This window comes from Anolis sagrei, chromosome Y (assembly GCF_037176765.1).
Source record: "Anolis sagrei isolate rAnoSag1 chromosome Y, rAnoSag1.mat, whole genome shotgun sequence".
NCBI classification, from domain to species: Eukaryota; Metazoa; Chordata; class Lepidosauria; order Squamata; family Dactyloidae; genus Anolis; species Anolis sagrei.
In genome coordinates this window covers 33,587,117-33,606,277 of record NC_090035.1, presented here as the reverse complement: position 1 = coordinate 33,606,277, position 19,161 = coordinate 33,587,117, and the positions used below count along the sequence as shown (strand labels likewise).

Genomic DNA, 19,161 nt, shown 5'->3' with positions numbered 1-19,161 from the left:
GTTGCAGCAGTCTTGGGAAGGGAGTGGAGGTACTTGAAGTCCCATCATCCATGGTCTGTCCTCCTCGAAAGTGCACCAGGATGTAGAGTGGGCAATAGGGACTATGTGTGCCATATTTGGTCTTGATCAATCATTGGCGAGGGTCTCAGTGGTCTCAGGAAGTGAGTGGTGGCTGCAAGTCCCATCATCCATTGTCAAATTCTTCCAAACCGCACCAGGATGTAGAGTGGGTCATACGGGCTCTCTATGTAAATTGTTGTCCTGATCCATCATTGTTAGAAGTTGTAATGGTCTTAGGAAGGGAGTGCAGGTATTGCAAGTCCCATCGTCCATGGTGCATCCTCCTCCAAACTGCACCAGGATGTAGAGTGTGTCATGGAGACTCAGTGTGCCAAGTTTGGTCTATCGGTAATTGGATGAGGGTTGCAGTGGTCTCAAGAATTGAGCAAAGGTACTGCAAGTCCCATAATCCATGGTCCATCCCCCGCCAAACCACACCAGGACGTAAAGTGGGTCATGAGAGGTCTATGTGCCAAGTTTTGTCCTGATCAGTCATTGGATGAGATTAACAGCGGTCTCAGAATGTGAGTGATGGTACTGCAAGTCCCATCATCCATGGTTCATCCTCCTCCAAACTGCAGTAGGATGTCGAGTGGGTTATGGGGGCTCTGTGTGCCAAGTGTGGTCTGTATTGGTAATTGTCTGACTCAGCCCCCTCTGGCCTTTTCCTTTCCTCTCTTGGTCATCTCGGAATCTTGAAATTGAGACTGGCCAATCAGAGACCATATGCAAATTTCCTTCTCATGTCCCCGTTTCTGCCATGAACTCTTTTCTCCACCAGGGGCTCCTATTGAAGCTGGCCAATCAGAGACCATATGCAAATAGCACCACAGCGGCAGCCAATCAGAACGCTGGCACATACTCCTCCCGCCACACTTTTGTCCTCCGCATACAAGTTTTGACTTTTATTGTATACATAGATATAGATAGATAGATAGATAGATAGATAGATAGATAGATAGATAGATAGATGGATGGAATGATGTCCAGGGTGGGAGAAAGAACTCTTGTCTGCTTGAGGCAAGTGTGAATGTTGCAATTGGCCACCATGATTAGCATTTAATGGCCTTGCAATTTCAAAGCCTGGCTGCTTCTTGCCTGTGGGAGTCCTTTGTTGGAAGGCATTAGTTGGCCCTAGTTGGAAACTAGAAAAATTGGGTTTATATATCTGTGGCATGTCCAGGGTGGAAGAAAAAAAAAAACCTCTTGTCTGTTTGAGGCAGGTGTGAATGTTGCAATTGGCTACCTTCCAGTTTCAAGGTCTGGCTGCTCACTGCTTGGGGGAATCCTTTGTTGGGAGGTGACCAGCCATAGCAGAGCACTTGGTGAACCAACCTAGACACAGCATATTATTTGAGTACACAGAAATCCTGAACCACTCTAACAACCACTATGTCCGACTACACAGAGAAGCCGTTCTCCTGATGTTTTGCCTGCATTTATGGAAGGCATCCTCAGAGGTGACACAATAGGTTAAACCCTTGTGCCGGCAGGACTTAAGACTGGCAGGTCAAAGATTCGAATCTGGGGACAGCATGGATGAGCTCCCTCTGTCAGCTCCAGCTCCCCGTGCAGGGACATGAGAAAAGGCTCCCACAAGGATGGTAAAACATCTGGGCATCCCCTGGGAAATATCCTTGCAGACGGCCAATTCTCTCACACCAGAAGCGACTTGCAGTTTCTCAAGTCGCTCATGATAAAAAATCCTCAGAGGTTTTGAGATCTGTTGGAAACTAGGAAAATAGGATGTATACATCTGTAGAATGTTCAGGGCAGGAGAAAGAACTGTTGTCTGTTGGAGGTAGGTGTGACTGTTTCAATTGGCCACCTTAATTTGCATTTAATGGCTTGACAGGTCTGGCTTCTTACTGCCTGGGGGAATCATAGAATCATAGAATCAAAGAGTTGGAAGAGACCTCATGGGCCATCCAGTCCAACCCCCTGCCAAGAAGCAGGAATATTGCATTCAAATCACCCCTGACAAATGGCCATCCAGCCTCTGCTTAAAAGCTTCCAAAGAAGGAGCCTCCACCACACTCTGGGGCAGAGAGTTCCACTGCTGAAAGGCTCTCACAGTCAGGAAGTTCTTCCTAATGTTCAGATGGAATCTCCTCTCTTGTAGTTTGAAGCCATTGTTCCGCGTCCTAGTCTCCAAGGAAGCAGAAAACAAACTTGCTCCCTCCTCCCTGTGGCTTCCTCTCACATATTTATACATGGCTATAATATCTCCTCTCAGCCTTCTCTTCTTCAGGCTAAACATGCCCAGTTCCCTAAGCCGCTCCTCATAGGGCTTGTTCTCCAGACCCTTGATCATTTTAGTCGCCCTCCTCTGGACACATTCCAGCTTGTCAATATCTCTCTTGAATTGTGGTGCCCAGAATTGGACACAATATTCCAGATGTGGTCTAACCAAAGCAGAATAGAGGGGTAGCATTACTTTCTTAGATCTAGACACTATGCTCCTATTGATGCAGGCCAAAATCCCATTGGCTTTTTTTGCCGCCACATCACATTGTTGGCTCATGTTTAACTTGTTGTCCACGAGGACTCCAAGATCTTTTTCACACGTACTGCTCTCGAGCCAGGCATCCCCCATTCTGTATCTTTGCATTTCATTTTTTCTGCCAAAGTGGAGTATCTTGCATTTGTCACTGTTGAACTTCATTTTGTTAGTTTTGGCCCATCTCTCTAATCTGTCAAGATCGTTTTGAATTCTGCTCCTGTCCTCTGGACTATTGGCTATCCCTCCTTTGTTGGGCGGTGACTTCTCCTGCCCTGGACATTCTTCAAATATATAAACCCCATTTTCCTATTTTCCAACAGACCTCACAACTTCTGAGGATACCTGCCTAGATGCAGGCGAAACATCAGGAGAGAATGCTTCTCAAACCATACAGACCGGAAATCTCACAACATCCCAGTGATTCCAGCAATGAAAGCCTTCGACAATACAAGGAAGATATATAGTAAGAGAAGACCCACTCAGAACCCAGCAGCTGGTCAGCACTGGATCCTGGGCAGGGAATACTGGTTGGAGAAACACACGATGGCCTACACTTGCAGGCTGGCCAGAGAAACCGGAGAGTGGCAGCCTTGACCACACAGATGGGAGGACTCAAAGCAGCACCAGGCATGGTTTGGCTCCCACCAGGCTCTCCCTACCAAGCAGATGGGAAGAACTCTGCAGCCCTCATCCTAAAGGGTGGGAGGGCATCTACGCTGGTTTTCACAGTGTTTGCATCTGACACTTTGCTGTCCTGAGGCAGGAGAACCTCTCTTTAACCCTCATCATTGTGTCAGGTAGATAAATCAAAGGGCTCCTCCTCTCGACCTAAGCGGAGGCCTGGCAATTTTGAGTAGTTCCCTTTCCCAGGGGTCTGCTGTTCCCAAGCAAGATGTTTACTGGTGTTGGTTCGCAGGAAAAGGCACGAGCGGTCACCTCTACAATCTTTTGCTGCATTTGTTTTTCTTCTATTCAGAGATGCTTGCCCAAATAACCTGGCCAAGTTTTGGACATCCAAGGCAGGAGTAACCATTTGCAGCTATGACTAATACAGCAGGTCATAGAATCCTTGGAAGATAGCCATTCAGCCCAACCCCCTTCTGCCATGCAGGAAAAGCACAATCAAGGCAACTCCAACAGATGGTCCACCCGACCTCTACATAAATGCCTCCCGAGAAGGAGACTCCTACACACTCTGCGGCAGCATATCCTGTCGCTGTCGAGAAGTTCTTCCAAATGGGCCACTCTAACAACCACCATGTCAGACTACACAGAGAAGCCATTGAAATCCATGAGCATGTGGAGAAAACCATGCAAATGAAGAAAATCCAGCTACCAATATTTTTTTTTAAAGACCCTTTAAAATCAGGACAGTAAATACTCAAACAGCAGGGAAATTCCAGACAAGAATAAATCAGGGCCAGCTAACACCTCCAAACAAAGGATTCCACCACGCAGGAAGTAGCCAGGATTTGAAGCTGCAAGGCCATGCAATGCTAATCAAGGTGGCCAATTGCAACATTTATTTATTTATTTACTGCGCTTATAGACTGCAATTCTCAGCCCGAGGGCGACTCATTGCGGTGTACAACATGGAAAACAGTGCAAATTACAAACATAGTATAAAATAATCCACAATTATCAGAAAAACATCTTATCAACATCAACATTACTACAAAATCCATTCCGAGTTGTGTCATCATCAAACCCACAATCTGATATCATTTCTGTTGTTCCATTCCTATGGTCAAATTACCGGTCATTGCACTTCTTGCTCAAATGCCTTCTTAAACAGCCAGGTCTTTAACTTCCTGCAGAATATCAACAGGGAGGGGGCTAGCCTGATGTCCACGGGAAGGGTGTTCCACAGCCGAGGAGCCACCACCGAGAAGGCCCTATCTCTCGTCCCCTCCAGCCGTGCCTGTGATGCAGGCGGGATCGAGAGCAGGGCCTCCCCGGAAGATCTCAAAGTCCTCGTGGGCTCATAGGCTGAGAGGCGGTCAGTTAGGTATCTTGGGCCGGAACCGTTTAGGGCTTTATAGGCCAATGCCAGCACCTTGAATTGAGCCCGGTAGCAGATCGGCAGCCAGTGGAGGGGGTACAGCAGAGGAGTTGTATGCTCCCTGTGTCCCGCTCCTGTTAGCATCATGGCTGCCGCACGTTGGACCAGTTGGAACTTCCGGGCCGTCTTCAAAGGCAACCCCACGTAGAGAGCGTTGCAGTAGTCTAAACTGGATGTAACCAGAGCGTGGACTACTGTGGCCAAGTCAGACTTCCCAAGGTACGGGCGCAGCTGGAGCACGAGCCTAAGCTGTGCAAATGCTCTCCTGGTCACCACCAAGACCTGGGGCTTCAGGCTCAGCGATGAATCCAGGATCACACCCAAGCTGCGAACCTGCGCCTTCAAGGGGAGTGCGACCCCATCCAGCACAGGCTGTAACCCTATACCCTGTTCGGCCTTTCGACTGACCAGGAGTACCTCTGTCTTGTCTGGATTCAATTTCAATTTGTTCGCCCTCATCCAGACCGTTACAGCGGCCAGGCACCGGTTCAGGACCTCGACAGCCTCCTTAGTAGCAGGAGGAAAGGAGTGACAGACATTGTGAACGAGTGGTTGTTAAACGGCTGCCACCAATTGTAAAGGAGACCATTTTAATGCCACAGAATGTCACCAAATGTGAAGGTGCGAGTGGTAAAACACCCACTGCCACCTAATCTATGAGGGAAGCTGGGCAACGATCAATATCAGCCTAGGAGCTATTTTATAAAGGAATTGTTAATGACAGAAGGTTTTATTCAGTGGATAGCGTAGCGTTTACTATCTCTGGCTGACTGCACTATTGCAAGCTGTTCAACTTAGAAGAAACTGTATCAGGCAAGACTTGAGGAGAACAGTAACAAGTTTATTTTAACAGCAGTTTAATAAGTTTAACTGTTTCTTCAAAAGAGGCACAAATCTTGATGGATACATTGGAAAGGTTTCATGAGTAAACTCAGGCAAACACTTCATAAGGTTTCACAGCTGGCACAACAGGCTTAAACCCAGCCAAACCTTGATTCTTAATTTAGAATCAACAACCCCCTGTACCGGGTCCTTCTCTGCAATCACTTTGGTCACCAATTGATTCCCTGAATCTCCAAGAGATTCAGTTTTTCCCTATAGCACACTGGCTACAGACACATTCCCTGAATCTCCACCAAAAAATTCAGTGTTCTCTCAGTAGCTCTCCGGCCACTAACTAATTCCCTGTTTCTCCCACTAGAGAAATCAGTCTCTTCCTGTAGCTCACCGGCCACAGACTGCCACTTTCAAAAAGCTGCACTGTGAAGTGATAGTTGGCTCCGCCCCCGTTGCTATGGCAACTCAGCTCAAGCCACTAGCCACCATCTCTAACAAAATATATTCTCTCATACTTACCATCCCTAAACCACTGTCCAAACTACACATAACCAAAGAATAAAACTTACACATCGCCACACCTCCCAACCCATAGGGATTATTTTTGACTTTTCTACCGACTAGAATGGTCAAAAATAATTTGGATAATATCAACATCATATAACTATATACAAACCATATATTGATCAGTTATTCAATATCATCCATGTATGCAATATCAAAGTCTCACATCTCTAACATTCCTCCCATCTCCTTTGCAACATATTTGGCTAATTTCCCTGTGACTCTACTGACATACCTTCTCAATATTTTTACATTTATCAGTCCTACAATATCATTAAGTCCTTTAAACTTATGAGCAAGTTTGGACAATTTGAAGAGATTTAAGTCTCTATAGTCAATCACAGGTTGTTCACAATCAAGAGTCTCTTGGTTCTCCACGAACTTACTACGCTGCTGTAGGAAATTTTCTCCCTTCTCTTCTTTTGCTGCTGGAGCTTCTTCCTTCAGCCTGACCTTCCAATTATCAGGAACAGTTCTGCTTTCATTGAGTTTTAAGGCTCGAATAAAGGCTTGCTTTAACGTATCATCAGGTCTTAATGAAGAATTTGTAGTTCCTTGAACATCTCTTCTTGGTATTGAAGAGAATTCGCCATCATTGGAAGAACGAACAAGAACATTGTCTTTCTCTATTGTAGTCTCATCACTGCTGTCTGGATGAACCTTTAAACCTTGGGACTGGAGATTTGTCTTTTTATCAAGACTAACATAGTCAGTGTATATCACTTTTCTTAACAGTCCATCAGCTTGGTGTTTATCCTCTTCTTCCTCCGATATATGATGAGATCTTCTCTCTCTGCTTATTTTCTTTTCATCTGTAGGCATTTCAAAGTGTTCAGGTTTAGTAAGAAGAAGCTGATCCAATGTTTCATTCTCAGCAAACTGTATCTCTTCTTTTCGATAAGTTTCACTTAGATTCTTAACTTCAATCACAGTTCCGATCTTCAAAACTTCTTTTGTGCGATCATCTGGAAACTCCATAGTGAACGAATCATGTTTGGAAGTTATCTTCACTTCAACTAATCTTTCAGATGTGTGGATTTTTTCTTCACAGAAGACTCTTTCTTCTGATTGTATTTCATTGTCTTTGTCAATGAACTCGGCAAAGTCAATCTCCTTACTTGCAGCTGAAGGTAATACCTCCTCCAAAGTTAACGATTCTTTCAGCTCTTTTTTCTCCTCAGAATTTATCACTTGTTCTGCAGGAACCACTGTTTCTATATTCTCATCACTGGCTCTATCTGGGTGGTCATCATGTTTCTGAGGTACCACACTTTGAGTGTAAGAAACAGCTGGAGACTTGTGGTCCAAAACTTCCCTGCATAGAACTTCATTTCTGATTACAAATTGGTTTGGTTTTTCTGAGGTTAACTCTGTCTTTTCGGTTTGAGTTGTATCAAACAAGGTCTGAAGTGTGTCATCAGCCTTTTGTTCTTTAGAAATTTCATTTTCTCCTTTCGTCCCTTGAACCAACTCAGTTACAATAGAGCTTGCTTCGGGTTTCTGTCCCAGAGGTTGACAGATAGGCAAACATGAAGTGTTTCATTCTCCAGTCTGTTCCACAGTCAGGTCCTTTCCCTCTTTAGGTAATTTTTTTAAATTCTTCTGGCCAGGTCATTTCCAATCAAGCATGAGTAAGGGATCTCTGAACTCATGACAAAATCCCACATGCCTGTCCAATTGCCATATTTTATAGGTAAAGAGACCACGTTTGAAGTAATCGCTGGTCCTAAGCCTTTTAAATTAATCTGAGAAGTAGGATTTCGATACCTCTCAGGTACCATCTTTGAATGAATTACACAAACTTTGGAACCCTTGTCTCTCCACCCTTGTAACAGGTTTCCATCTATTTTGATGGGTTCCAAATAGTCATTTGGGACTGTGTTTAGCATCACAACCAAACACTGTCTTTCCACCTGTTCCCCTTTTTGAACCACCTCAGTGCAATCCTCATTAGCACTGGGTTCCATTTCTTTTCCAGGGGTATTTCTTTCTCTAATGAAGAAGGTGGACTTCTCTTTTCTCAGGAGATTACATTGGGACCTAAAATGTCCCAATTTTCCACAATGGAAACAAGCCTTATTTCCCTCAGCACTGTTAGGCTGCATGGCACCTGCCATCCTACAGGTGGGGTCTTCTACTGAAAAGCCTCTCCCTGGCTGACTGTAAGGGGATTTTTTAAATGGTGGTTGGGATTGTCTTGTTTCCTTTTTGACTCCTTCTTCTTCTTTAAATCCTTCCTTTAAAGTAATCAACTGGTCCACCGTGATAGCTGCTTGTGTTGAAGTTTCAGGGTTTCTATCCTGTATAATCCATTTATAATCAAGGGGGACCTGTTGATAAAACTGCTCCTTTTGAATTAAGTTTTTGAGCTGCTGGAAGTAATTTACCTCAGCGCCTTTGATCCAGCTCTCAAAGTATTGTGCCTGCTTGGAAGCTAATTGAGAATAACTCTCATATTTTTCTTTTTTGATCATCCTGAACTTCATCCTATAAAATTCAGGCGTCAGCTGCAATTTCTGTTGAATTTGTCGTTTGAACTTAGAGTAATCTCTATGTTCTGTCTCTGCCATGTCGCTGTAAATCTCCAGGAGTTTACCACAAATCTGTGGCCTTAAATATGCCATCCATTTTTCCTCAGCTACATTAAAGTCTTTACAACATCGTTCAAAGGAAATTAAAAACTTTTCGATATTGTCTTCTTTATTGTATCTTGGGAATTTTCTCAAAATATGATCCATAGGGATCTCCTCTGGTCTCTCCTGTATATTCACTTGTGTCTGAGGGAGAGTTAAACGTTGTTTTTCAATTTCTAATTCCATTTTTCGTAATTCAGCCTGCCTGATTTTTTCTCTCTCCTCAAACTCCATTTGAGCCTTTTGGGCTTCCATTTCTGCCTGTCTTGCCCTGTCCTGTGCCTCAATTTCCAATTTCCTTAACTCCAGCTGATATTTGCACTGTAACTCAGACATAGGATTTTGGTCTGAGTCTGAGCTTCCCTCTTCTTGATAAGCCTCAACCTCCTTTGTTACTTTGCCTTGCTTTTTAGCTGCCATCTTTGGCTCCAACTTTTACCTTAAGATTTTTCCTTTAGGCGATCTTAGGCACTAAATCAGATGTTAAACGTATCCCGTCGCTTGCCACCAAATGTAAAGGAGTCGTTATTAAACTGCTGTCACCAATTGTAAAGGAGACCGTTTTAATGCCACCGCATATCACCAAATGTGAAGGTGCGAGTGGTAAAACACCCACTGCCACCTAATCTATGAGGGAAGCTGGGCAACGATCAATATCAGCCTAGGAGCTATTTTATAAAGGAATTGTTAATGACAGAAGGTTTTATTCAGTGGATAGCGTAGCGTTTACTATCTCTGGCTGACTGCACTATTGCAAGCTGTTCAACTTAGAAGAAACTGTATCAGGCAAGACTTGAGGAGAACAGTAACAAGTTTATTTTAACAGCAGTTTAATAAGTTTAACTGTTTCTTCAAAAGAGGCACAAATCTTGATGGATACATTGGAAAGGTTTCATGAGTAAACTCAGGCAAACACTTCATAAGGTTTCACAGCTGGCACAACAGGCTTAAACCCAGCCAAACCTTGATTCTTAATTTAGAATCAACAACCCCCTGTACCGGGTCCTTCTCTGCAACCACTTTGGTCACCAATTGATTCCCTGAATCTCCAAGAGATTCAGTTTTTCCCTATAGCACACTGGCTACAGACACATTCCCTGAATCTCCACCAAAAGATTCAGTGTTCTCTCAGTAGCTCTCCGGCCACTGACTAATTCCCTGTTTCTCCCACTAGAGAAATCAGTCTCTTCCTGTAGCTCACCGGCCACAGACTGCCACTTTCAAAAAGCTGCGCCGTGAAGTGATAGTTGGCTCCGCCCCCGTTGCTATGGCAACTCAGCTCAAGTCACTAGCCACCATCTCTAACAAAATATATTCTCCCATACTTAACATCCCAAAACCACTGTCTAAACTACACATAACCAAAGAATAAAACTTACACATCGCCACAGACATCATCTGCGTACAGATGACACCGTACCCCGAAACTCCGGATGATATCACCCAGCGGCTTCATGTAGATATTAAACAACATGGGGGACAGTATTGAGCCCTGAGGAACCCCACACAACAAGGGTTGTGGGGTTGAACAGGTGTCCCCCCAATAACACCTTCTGGGACCGACCCTCCAGGAATGACCGGAGCCACTGTAGAACAGTGCCCCCAAGACCCATCCCTGCAAGGCGTTCCAGAAGGATACCGTGGTTGACGATATCGAAGGCCGTTGAGAGGTCCAGCAGCACCAACAGGGACACACACCCCCTGTCGAGCTCCCGGCGCAGATCATCCACTAAGGCGACCAAGACTGTCTCGGTTCCATGTCCCGGTCTGAAACCAGACTGTGCCGGATCCAGATAATCCATGTCTCCCAAGAATACCTGGAGTTGTGAGGCCACCACGTGTTCCAGGACTTTGCCCAAGAAGGGAAGATTGGAAACTGGCCGAAAGTTGTCAAATTTAGTGGGATCCAGTGATGGTTTTTTCAACAGCGGTTTTATTATAGCTTGTTTTAAGCTCGCTGGAATTCTGCCTTCCTGAAGGGAGGCATTTACCACCACCTCAACCCACTCAGCCAATCCCCCTCTGGCCTCCTTTGGAAGCCAGGATGGGCAGGGGTCTAGGATGGACGTGGTAGGTCTCATTCCTCCAAGTATCTTGTCCACATCCTCGGGCTTCATCAACTGAAATGAGTCCATCAAAATAGGACAAGCGGATGTACCCGTTGAGGATGTAACACAAGCGGGTGCTCGTGTTACATCCTCAGAGACTGCCCTTAATATGGTGTCCAGACCAGAGCGGATCAAAGCGACTTTGTCTGCAAAGAACCGAGCAAAAGCTTCACAGCGAGCTGCTGAGTTGTCAGGGTTCCCGCCTAGAAGGGCGGGATTTAAAAGGCCTCTGACAATCCGGAACAACTCAGCCGGACAGTTCTTTGCAGATGCAATAGTGGCCGCAAAGAAAGTTTTCTTTGCAGCTTTTATTGCCGCGGCATATGTCATTAAAAAAGACACAAACCGTGTTCGATTTGGCTCGCTCGGATCCGATCGCCACACTTTCTAGTTCCCTCTTCCTTTGCTTCATCACTGCCAGCTCCTCAGTGAACCAAGGAGCTGGTTTAGCTCGGCTACTTGAGAGGGGACGTTCCGGAGCGATTGTGTCAATTGCCCTAGTCATCTCCCCATTCCAGAGAGCGACCAGGGCATCAACAGGATCACCTACCGATCACCTACCGAGGATCACCAACCCTAGCCATCAGGAATCCATCCGGATCCATAAGCCTCCTGGGGCGGACCAACTTAATGGGTTCTCCACCTCTGCAGAGGTTAGGGGGCGCAGTGAGTCTAAATCTTACCAGGAAGTGGTCGGTCCATGGCAATGGAGAGATGGTCAACTCCTCCACACCGCTACCTTCCTCCCATCCCTGGCAGAAAACTAAGTCCAATGTATGTCCAGCACAGTGGGTGGGGCCAGATACTTGTTGGGACAGCCCCATGGTTGGCATGGCAGACATGAAGTCCTGAGCCGCTCCTGAGAGGGTCGCCTCTGCATGGACATTGAAGTCTCCCAGCACAAGGAGCCGTTGAGACTCCAATACCAGGCTCGAGACCACCCCCGCTAGCTCAGGTAGGGAGACTGTAGTGCAGCGAGGTGGACGGTACACTAGCAGAATCCCTATTCTGTCCCGGTCACCCACCCTCAGGTGAACGGATTCAAAATTTGTTGACTGCGGGATGGGGCCCCTGGTCAGAGGGATGGAATCTCTATAGACCACTGCGACCCCACCTCCCCGCCCTCCGGATCTCGGCTGATGCTGCACGGAAAAACCTGGTGGGCAAAGCTGGGTCAGATTCACGCCTCCAGCTTCGTCCAACCAGGTCTCCGTGATGCATGCAGATCTGCCCGCTCGTCCAGGATTAGATCCTGTATGGTAATGGTTTTCCCATTGACAGATCTGGCGTTCAACAGCACCACCTTCAATCCAGAGGGACTACCACCCCGGTTACACCAATTTACCATATTAGGAGACCTATTTGGAATTACTAATGTAGTTGTGCGATCCCTAGGCCGAATTAATGGTCTCCTTTTCCCGCCTCTCCCCCTCCCCACCACGACTTCTATGGGGGCTCCTCGGCTAGTGGAACACCTCCCCTCCTCCATGCCGCAGTCCATTTCTACGATCTTTATTTCTATCCCATTATTGGTTGTATGCTTTGTTAAGGTCTTACTTTGCCACGTTCTTCCATTCCCTTTAATCCCCCCCCCCCCCCCCGCCTTATCATTTCCCACAACCTCCAGCCCGTTTCGTCCCGTGTCCCTTCCACAAGTAATTAGCACCAAGGATAATAAAAATGGGAAGTAGGGGACCACATTAGTGGTGGTAGACTACGCACAGCTGGAGCCGATCTTAAAGTGCAAGTTCTTAAAGTGCAAGGAACTCAAATCTAGCACTAAGCGCTACCTAAAATGCGATCTTAAAGTGCAGTTCTTAAGTGCAAGAGAACCGAAGTCTAGCGCTAGCGCTACTTAAAGTGCGGCATGGAAGGAATGGAATATTTAAAGTGCTGAGTTGGGAGTAGCAGCAAATAGGACTAAGAAGCAATAAAGTGCTATGCTAGGTGAATCGTAAGCAATTCTGCAAAAATCTTAATGACCAGTAATCATAGGTGAAGTTATTGTGGGTCATAGATGTAAACAATGGACAGATGGTGTAAACCAATGAATGGATCTTAGTTCTTCCGGAGGTGGTCAACACAGGTGGTCGGTCAGCAGTGCTGGTCAGCACAGTTGATCCACACACAGCCTGGCCGCACAGTTGGTCTACACACGAGTCGGTCTACACAGGAAGTTGGTCTACACACGGGTCGGCCTGCACAGGAAGTTGGTCTACACACGGGTCGGTCTGCCCAGGAAGTTGGTCAGCACAATCGATGGAGCGCCGGTGGGCCTTGCCTCTTCTCTCCCTCCCCCGGGTCGATGGGAGGGAGGGGCGCTCAGCAGTGGGGCCTAGCAGGCCCAGTGCAGCATTGGCGGGCCTTGCCTCTTCTCTCCCTCCCCCGGGTCAGCGGGAGGGAGGGCGCTCGGCGGTGGGGCCTAGCAGGCCCGATGCAGTGTCGACGGGCCTTGCCTCCTCTCTCCCTCCCCCGGGTCGGTGGGAGGGAGGGCGCTCAGCGGTGGGGCCTAGCAGGCCCGATGAGGCGTCGGCAGGCCTTGCCTCTTCTCTCCCTCCCCCGGGTCGGCGGGAGGGAGGGCGCTCGGCGGTGGGGCCTAGCAGGCCTGATGCAGTGTCAGCGGGCCTTACCTCCTCTCTCCCTCCCCCGGGAGAGAGGAAGTAAGGCCACAGCATTGGCCGAAGTCAAGGCATTGGCAGAGGGTGCCTTCTTAATTCCCCATCCAATTCTTTTCCTGGATTCTTACATAGAATCAAAAAATTCTTACACTCAAAAAGCAGGGGAATTCCAGTCAAGAATCAATTAAGGCCGGCTAACACCTCCTCAACAAAGGATTCCCCCAGACAGAAAGCAGTCAGGCTTTGAAGCTGCAAGGCCAGGCAATGCTAATCAAGCTGGCCAATTGCAACATTCACAGCACTGGCAGAAACCAAGGAATTGGCAGAGGTTGACATCCAATCCCTTTCCTGGATTCTTACATAAGAATCAAAAAAATACTTACACTCAAAAGGCATGGGAATTCCAGACAAGAATCAATTAGGGCTAGCTAACACCTACCAACAAGGGATTCCCCCCAGGCAGGAAGCAGCAGGCTTTGAAGCTGCAAGGCCATTCAATGCTAATCAAGGTGGCCAGTTGCAACAGTCACACTTGCCTCGAGCAGATAAGAGTTCTTTCTCCCACCCTGGACATTCCACAGAGATATAAACATTCCTTGCCTAGTTTCCAACAAACCCCTCAACCTCTGAGGATGCTTGCCATAGATGTGGGTGAAATGTCAGGAGAGAATGCTTCTGGAACATGGCCATACAGTTACAAAAACTCAAAGCAACCCAGTGATTCCAGCCATGAGAATGCATGCCATATATGCAGGCAAAACATCAGGAGAGGGTGCTTCTGGAACATGGCTAGACAGCAGGGAAAACTCCAAGCAACCCTGTGATTCTAGGCATGAAAGCCTTCGACAACACAGTCAGGTCAGTGAGGTTTATTTGCAAAGAGGTCAGGAAAAGACCAAAGGGCCACATGCAGAGGGGGGAAAGCAACAAAGGGGTGACTGCATGGGTGTGTTTGTCAGGTGTCTCTGCTTGGTTGCAGGCCCTTCAGCCTTGGGCAAGCTAAGGCTTTCCCTTCTCAACCTGGAGGATGATGTTGCAGTGGAGGAGGAGGGAGGCAGATGGGAGAGAAGAAAGGATGCCATGCCAAGGCCCTTGTCTCCTTTTGAAAGGTGGGAGGGATGCAGTCCTGCTCCAAGCACAGAAACCAAGGCATTGGCAAAAACCAAGGCATTGGCAGAAACTAAGGCATTGCAAGAGGGTGCCTTTTTGGCTGCCCATCCAATCCCTTTTCCTGGATTCTTACATAAAGCCCCCTCCAAAGCAAAAGACTCCTCTTATCCATGGAGAGGATCAGAGTGGGAATGGAAACCGGGGACATCCATCACCGGGGAGCCAGGTCTCTTCCTTGCTGGCCCAGTGACCGTGGGAGCCCCTTCCCCTCACTTCCCGCTCCCCGATCCCCTCCCCTTACCTGGGTGTTGGCTCCCACCAGGAGCAGCGAAGCTACCGCCAGCAGGCTCCGCGCGCCCTCGGCCATGGCTCAAGCCACCCTGCGCCTTTCCTTTTCCCGAAGCCCCCGAAGGTGGGGTTTTCCCCCTTTCTTCTTTTTTTCCCAGGTCAAGAGGAGAGGCTCTCCAAGCGGACGGATGCCTTCCTCGGGGCTCGCCGGCTTCTGGGCACCAGCTGGGCAGACAGGGAGTGAGAGAGTGAGTGACAGGAGGCGCCGGCCCCGACACTGCTGCTGCTGTGCCTGCTGTTGCCCGCCGCTGCTGTTGCTGCAGCTTTCCGCCGCCCCCCTCCTGCTCTGCCTGCAGGCACGACACGCCCCGCAGGGAGGAGCCCCAGACCCAGACCCAGTCGCGAGTTCGAGACTCCACTCAGGCTCCTCCCTTTGGGGCGGGCCCTGGCTGCAGGCGGAGCGGGAGGGGCCACGGGAAACAATCATAGCAATACATAGACATATATTGTATCATTGTTGTATCATTATATTTCATTATCATTATTATTCATGTCAGAAGCGACTTGAGAAACTGCAAGTCACTTCTGGTGTTCTATGATGATGATGATGATGATGATGATTATTATTATTATTATTATTCTACCCCCTTCTTTTAATAGCTGGAGACAAGGGAACCACTATCAAAAACATATGAATATAAAAGATATACAATCATGATGTAAACCAGACACACACTATAGGAGTTAAAGCAGGTCTGAGCAAACCCAGGCCCAGGGGCCGGATGCCCTTTTCTCAGGCCCTCCTCTTTCTCCAGCAAAGGATCACCGCCTTGTTGTGGCGCTGGAGCTTGAGCACCTCAATGATGTCATGAGCGAAACCGTGAAGGGCCACCCAAGACAGGACGGTCGTGGCAGAGAGGTCAGACCAAGCGTGATCCCTGGGGAAGGCAATGGCAAACCACCCCAGTATCCTTGCCAAGGAAACTAAATGGACCAGTACAACCAGAGATATGTCGGTATGCCATTGGAAGATGGGACTCCCAGGTCGGAAGATGACCAAAATGCTACTGGGGAGGAGCAGAGGATAAGTTCATCTAGCCCCAGATGTGATGACGCAGCTAGCTCAAAGCCAAAAGGAAGGCTAGCGGCCGACGGTACTGGAGGTGAACGACGAATCCGATGCTCTAAAGATCAACACACCACAGGAACCTGGAATGTAAGATCTATGAGCCAGGGCAAATTGGATGTTGTTATTGGTGAGATGTCAAGACTAAAAATAGACATTCTGGGGGTCAGCGAACTGAAATGGACTGGAATGGGCCACTTCACATCAGATGACCACCAGATCTACTACAGTGGACAAGAGGAACATCGAAGAAATGGAGTAGCCTTCATAATTAATAAGAAATTCGCTAAAGCAGTGCTTGGATACAACCCAAAAAAATGACAGAATGATCTCAATTCGAGTGCAAGGAAAGCCTTTCAACATCACAGTGATCCAAATATACGCCCCAACCACAGCTGCTGAAGAAGCAGAAGTAGATCAGTTCTATGAGGATCTGCAGGACCTACTGGATAATGCACCAAAAAGAGACATTATCTTTATTACAGGAGACTGGAATGCCAAGGTGGGAAGTCAAATGACAACTGGGATCACAGGCAAGCATGGTCTGGGCGAACAAAATGAAGCGGGATGCAGGCTGATAGAATTTTGCCAGGAAAACTCGTTGAGTATAACAAACACTCTCTTCCAGCAACCTAAAAGACGGCTTTACACATGGACTTCACCAGATGGTCAGCACCAAAATCAGATTGACTACATCCTTTGCAGCCAAAGGTGGCGGACATCCATCCAGTCGGTGAAAACAAGACCTGGGGCTGACTGTAGCTCAGATCATGAACTTCTTATTGCTCAATTGAGAATAAAACTAAAGAGATCAGGGAAAATACACAGACCAGTTAGATATGATCTCACTAACATTCCTAGCGAATATACAGTGGAAGTGAAGAACAGATTTGAAGGACTAGATTTAGTAAACAGAGTCCCAGAAGAACTATGGACAGAAGTCCGCGACATTGTTCAGAAGGCGGCAACAAAGTACGTCCCAAAGAAAAAGAAAACCAAGAAGGCAAAATGGTTGTCTGCTGAGACACTGGAAGTAGCCCAAGAAAGGAGGAAAGCAAAAGGAAACAGTGAAAAGGGGAGATATGCCCAGTTAAATGCGCAATTCCAGAGGTTAGCTAGAAGAGATAAGGAACTATTTTTAAACAAGCAATGCATGGAAGTGGAGGAAGACAACAGAATAGGAAGGACAAGAGACCTCTTCCAGAAAATTAGAAACATTGGAGGTAAATTTCAGGCAAAAATATGTATGATAAGAAACAAAGATGGCAGGGACCTAACAGAAGCTGAAGAGATCAAGAGAAGGTGGCGAGACTATACAGAAGATCTGTATAGGAAGGATAATAATATTGAGGATAGCTTTGACGGTGTGGTGAATGAATTAGAACCAGACATCCTGAGGAGTGAGGTTGAATGGGCCTTAAGAAGCATTGCTAACAACAAGGCAGCAGGGGACGACAGGATTCCAGCTGAACTGTTTAAAATCTTAAAAGATGATGCTGTCAAAGTGATGCATGCCATATGCCAGCAAATATGGAAAACACAAGAATGGCCATCAGACTGGAAAAAATCAACTTATATCCCCATACCAAAAAAGGGAAATGCGAAAGACTGCTCAAACTTCCGTACAGTGGCCCTTATTTCTCATGCCAGTAAGGTAATGCTCAAGATCCTGCAAGGAAGACTCCAGCAATAAAGCCTGACTGCTCACTGGAGGGAAGGATACTAGAGACAAAGTTGAAGTACTTTGGCCACATCATGAGGAGACAGGAAAGCCTGGAGAAGACAATTATGCTGGGGAAAGTGGAAGGCAAAAGGAAGAGGGGCCGACCAAGGGCAAGATGGATGGATGGCATCCTTGAAGTGACTGGACTGACCTTGAAGGAGCTGGGGGTGGTGACGGCTGACAGGGAGCTCTGGCGTGGGCTGGTCCATGAGGTCACGAAGAGTCGGAGACGACTGAATGAATGAACAACCTCTTTCTCACCATTCTATTCTTCCTTCTCTCTTTCCTCCCTCCTTCCCTCCCTCCCTCCCTCTTTTTCCCGCCCTCCTTCCCTCTTTTCGTCCTTCCCTCTTTCCTCCCTTCCTCTCTTTCTCCTTCCTTTTTGTCTTTCCTTCCTTCTTCCCTCTCTTTCCCCTCCATCCCTCCCTTGCTTCCTTCCCTTTGCCTTTCCTTCCTTCTCTTTCCTACCTCCTTCCCTCTCTCCCTACCTTTCTTATTTCCCTCTTTCTCCCTCCCACCTTCCCTCCCACCTTTTTGTCCTTCCTTCTCTTTCCTCCCTCCCTCTCTCCTTCCTTCCCTTTTGTCTTTCCTTTCTTCCCTTTTTCCCTTCCATTCCATCTTTTCGTGCTTCTTCCCTTTCCTCTCTTTCTCCTTCCTTCCTTCCCTTTTGTCTTTCTTTCCTTCTCTCCTTCCTCCTTCCCTCTTTTCCTTCCTTCCTTCCCTCTTTCTCCCTCCTTCCTTCCATCTTTTCGTCCTTCCTTCCCTCTTCCTCTCTCTCTCTTCTCCTTCCTTCCCTTTGTCTTTCCTTCATTCATCCCTCCCTCTCTCTTTTTCTCCTTCCCTTTTGCCTTTCCTTCTTATTTTCCTTCCTCCTTCCCTCTCTGCCTTCCTTCCTTCCCTTTTCCTTCCTCGTTCCTTCTATTCCATCTTTTCATGTTTCCTCCCTTTCTCCTTCCTTCCTTCCCTTTTGTCTTTCCTTCCTTTTCTCCTTCCTCCTTCCCTCTCTTCCTTCCATCTTTACCTCCCTCTTTGTCCCTCCTTCCATTCCATCTTTTTGTCCTTCCTTCCCTTCTCTTTCCTTCTCTTTCCTTCTTTCTCTCTCCCCCTTGCTTCCTCTTTCTCTCCTTCTTCCCTTCCACCTTTTCATCCTACCTTCCCTCTTTCCTCCCTCTTTCTCCTTCCTTCCCTTTTGTCTTTCCTTCCTTTTCTCTTTCCTCCCTCCTTCCCTCTCTTCTTATTTATTTATTTTATTTATTTGCTTTACTTGTATACCACAGTTTCTCAGCCCAACAGGTGACTCAATGCGGTTTACAACAAGGGTAAAAAGTCAATCAACGATATACAATTTAAAACCATAAGAACACAGTATAAAAATATTAACACAACAGTAAGAACCCAATACATCTCATCACTAGAGTCGTGATCCAATTCGTCGTCCATATTTCCATTCCTGTGATCATCACATTCATTGCACTGTTTATCCAAATGCCCGTTCGAACATCCAAGTTTTTAATCTTCTTCGAAACACC

At 47.1% G+C, this 19,161-nt stretch overlaps 1 protein-coding gene across 6 annotated transcripts in view; it reads right to left on the bottom strand.

Moving 5' to 3' along the window:
- Positions 1 to 15,116, bottom strand: part of LOC137095060 (amyloid beta precursor like protein 1-like) — a 129,306-nt gene extending 114,190 nt beyond the window's left edge. For 3 of the 6 annotated variants that reach the window (XR_010908775.1, XM_067461257.1, XM_067461259.1), the window contains exon 1: positions 14,797 to 15,116. Coding sequence is in view for 4 of the 6 variants with exons in the window: in XM_067461257.1 (XP_067317358.1) it covers positions 14,797 to 14,862 (66 nt within the window). In the remaining 2 variants the exon portion in view is untranslated. The remainder of the gene's footprint in view (positions 1 to 14,796) is intronic. The other 3 variants (XM_067461258.1, XM_067461262.1, XM_067461260.1) reach the window with 2 other exon arrangements.
- Between the last annotated feature and the right edge of the window lie 4,045 nt (positions 15,117 to 19,161).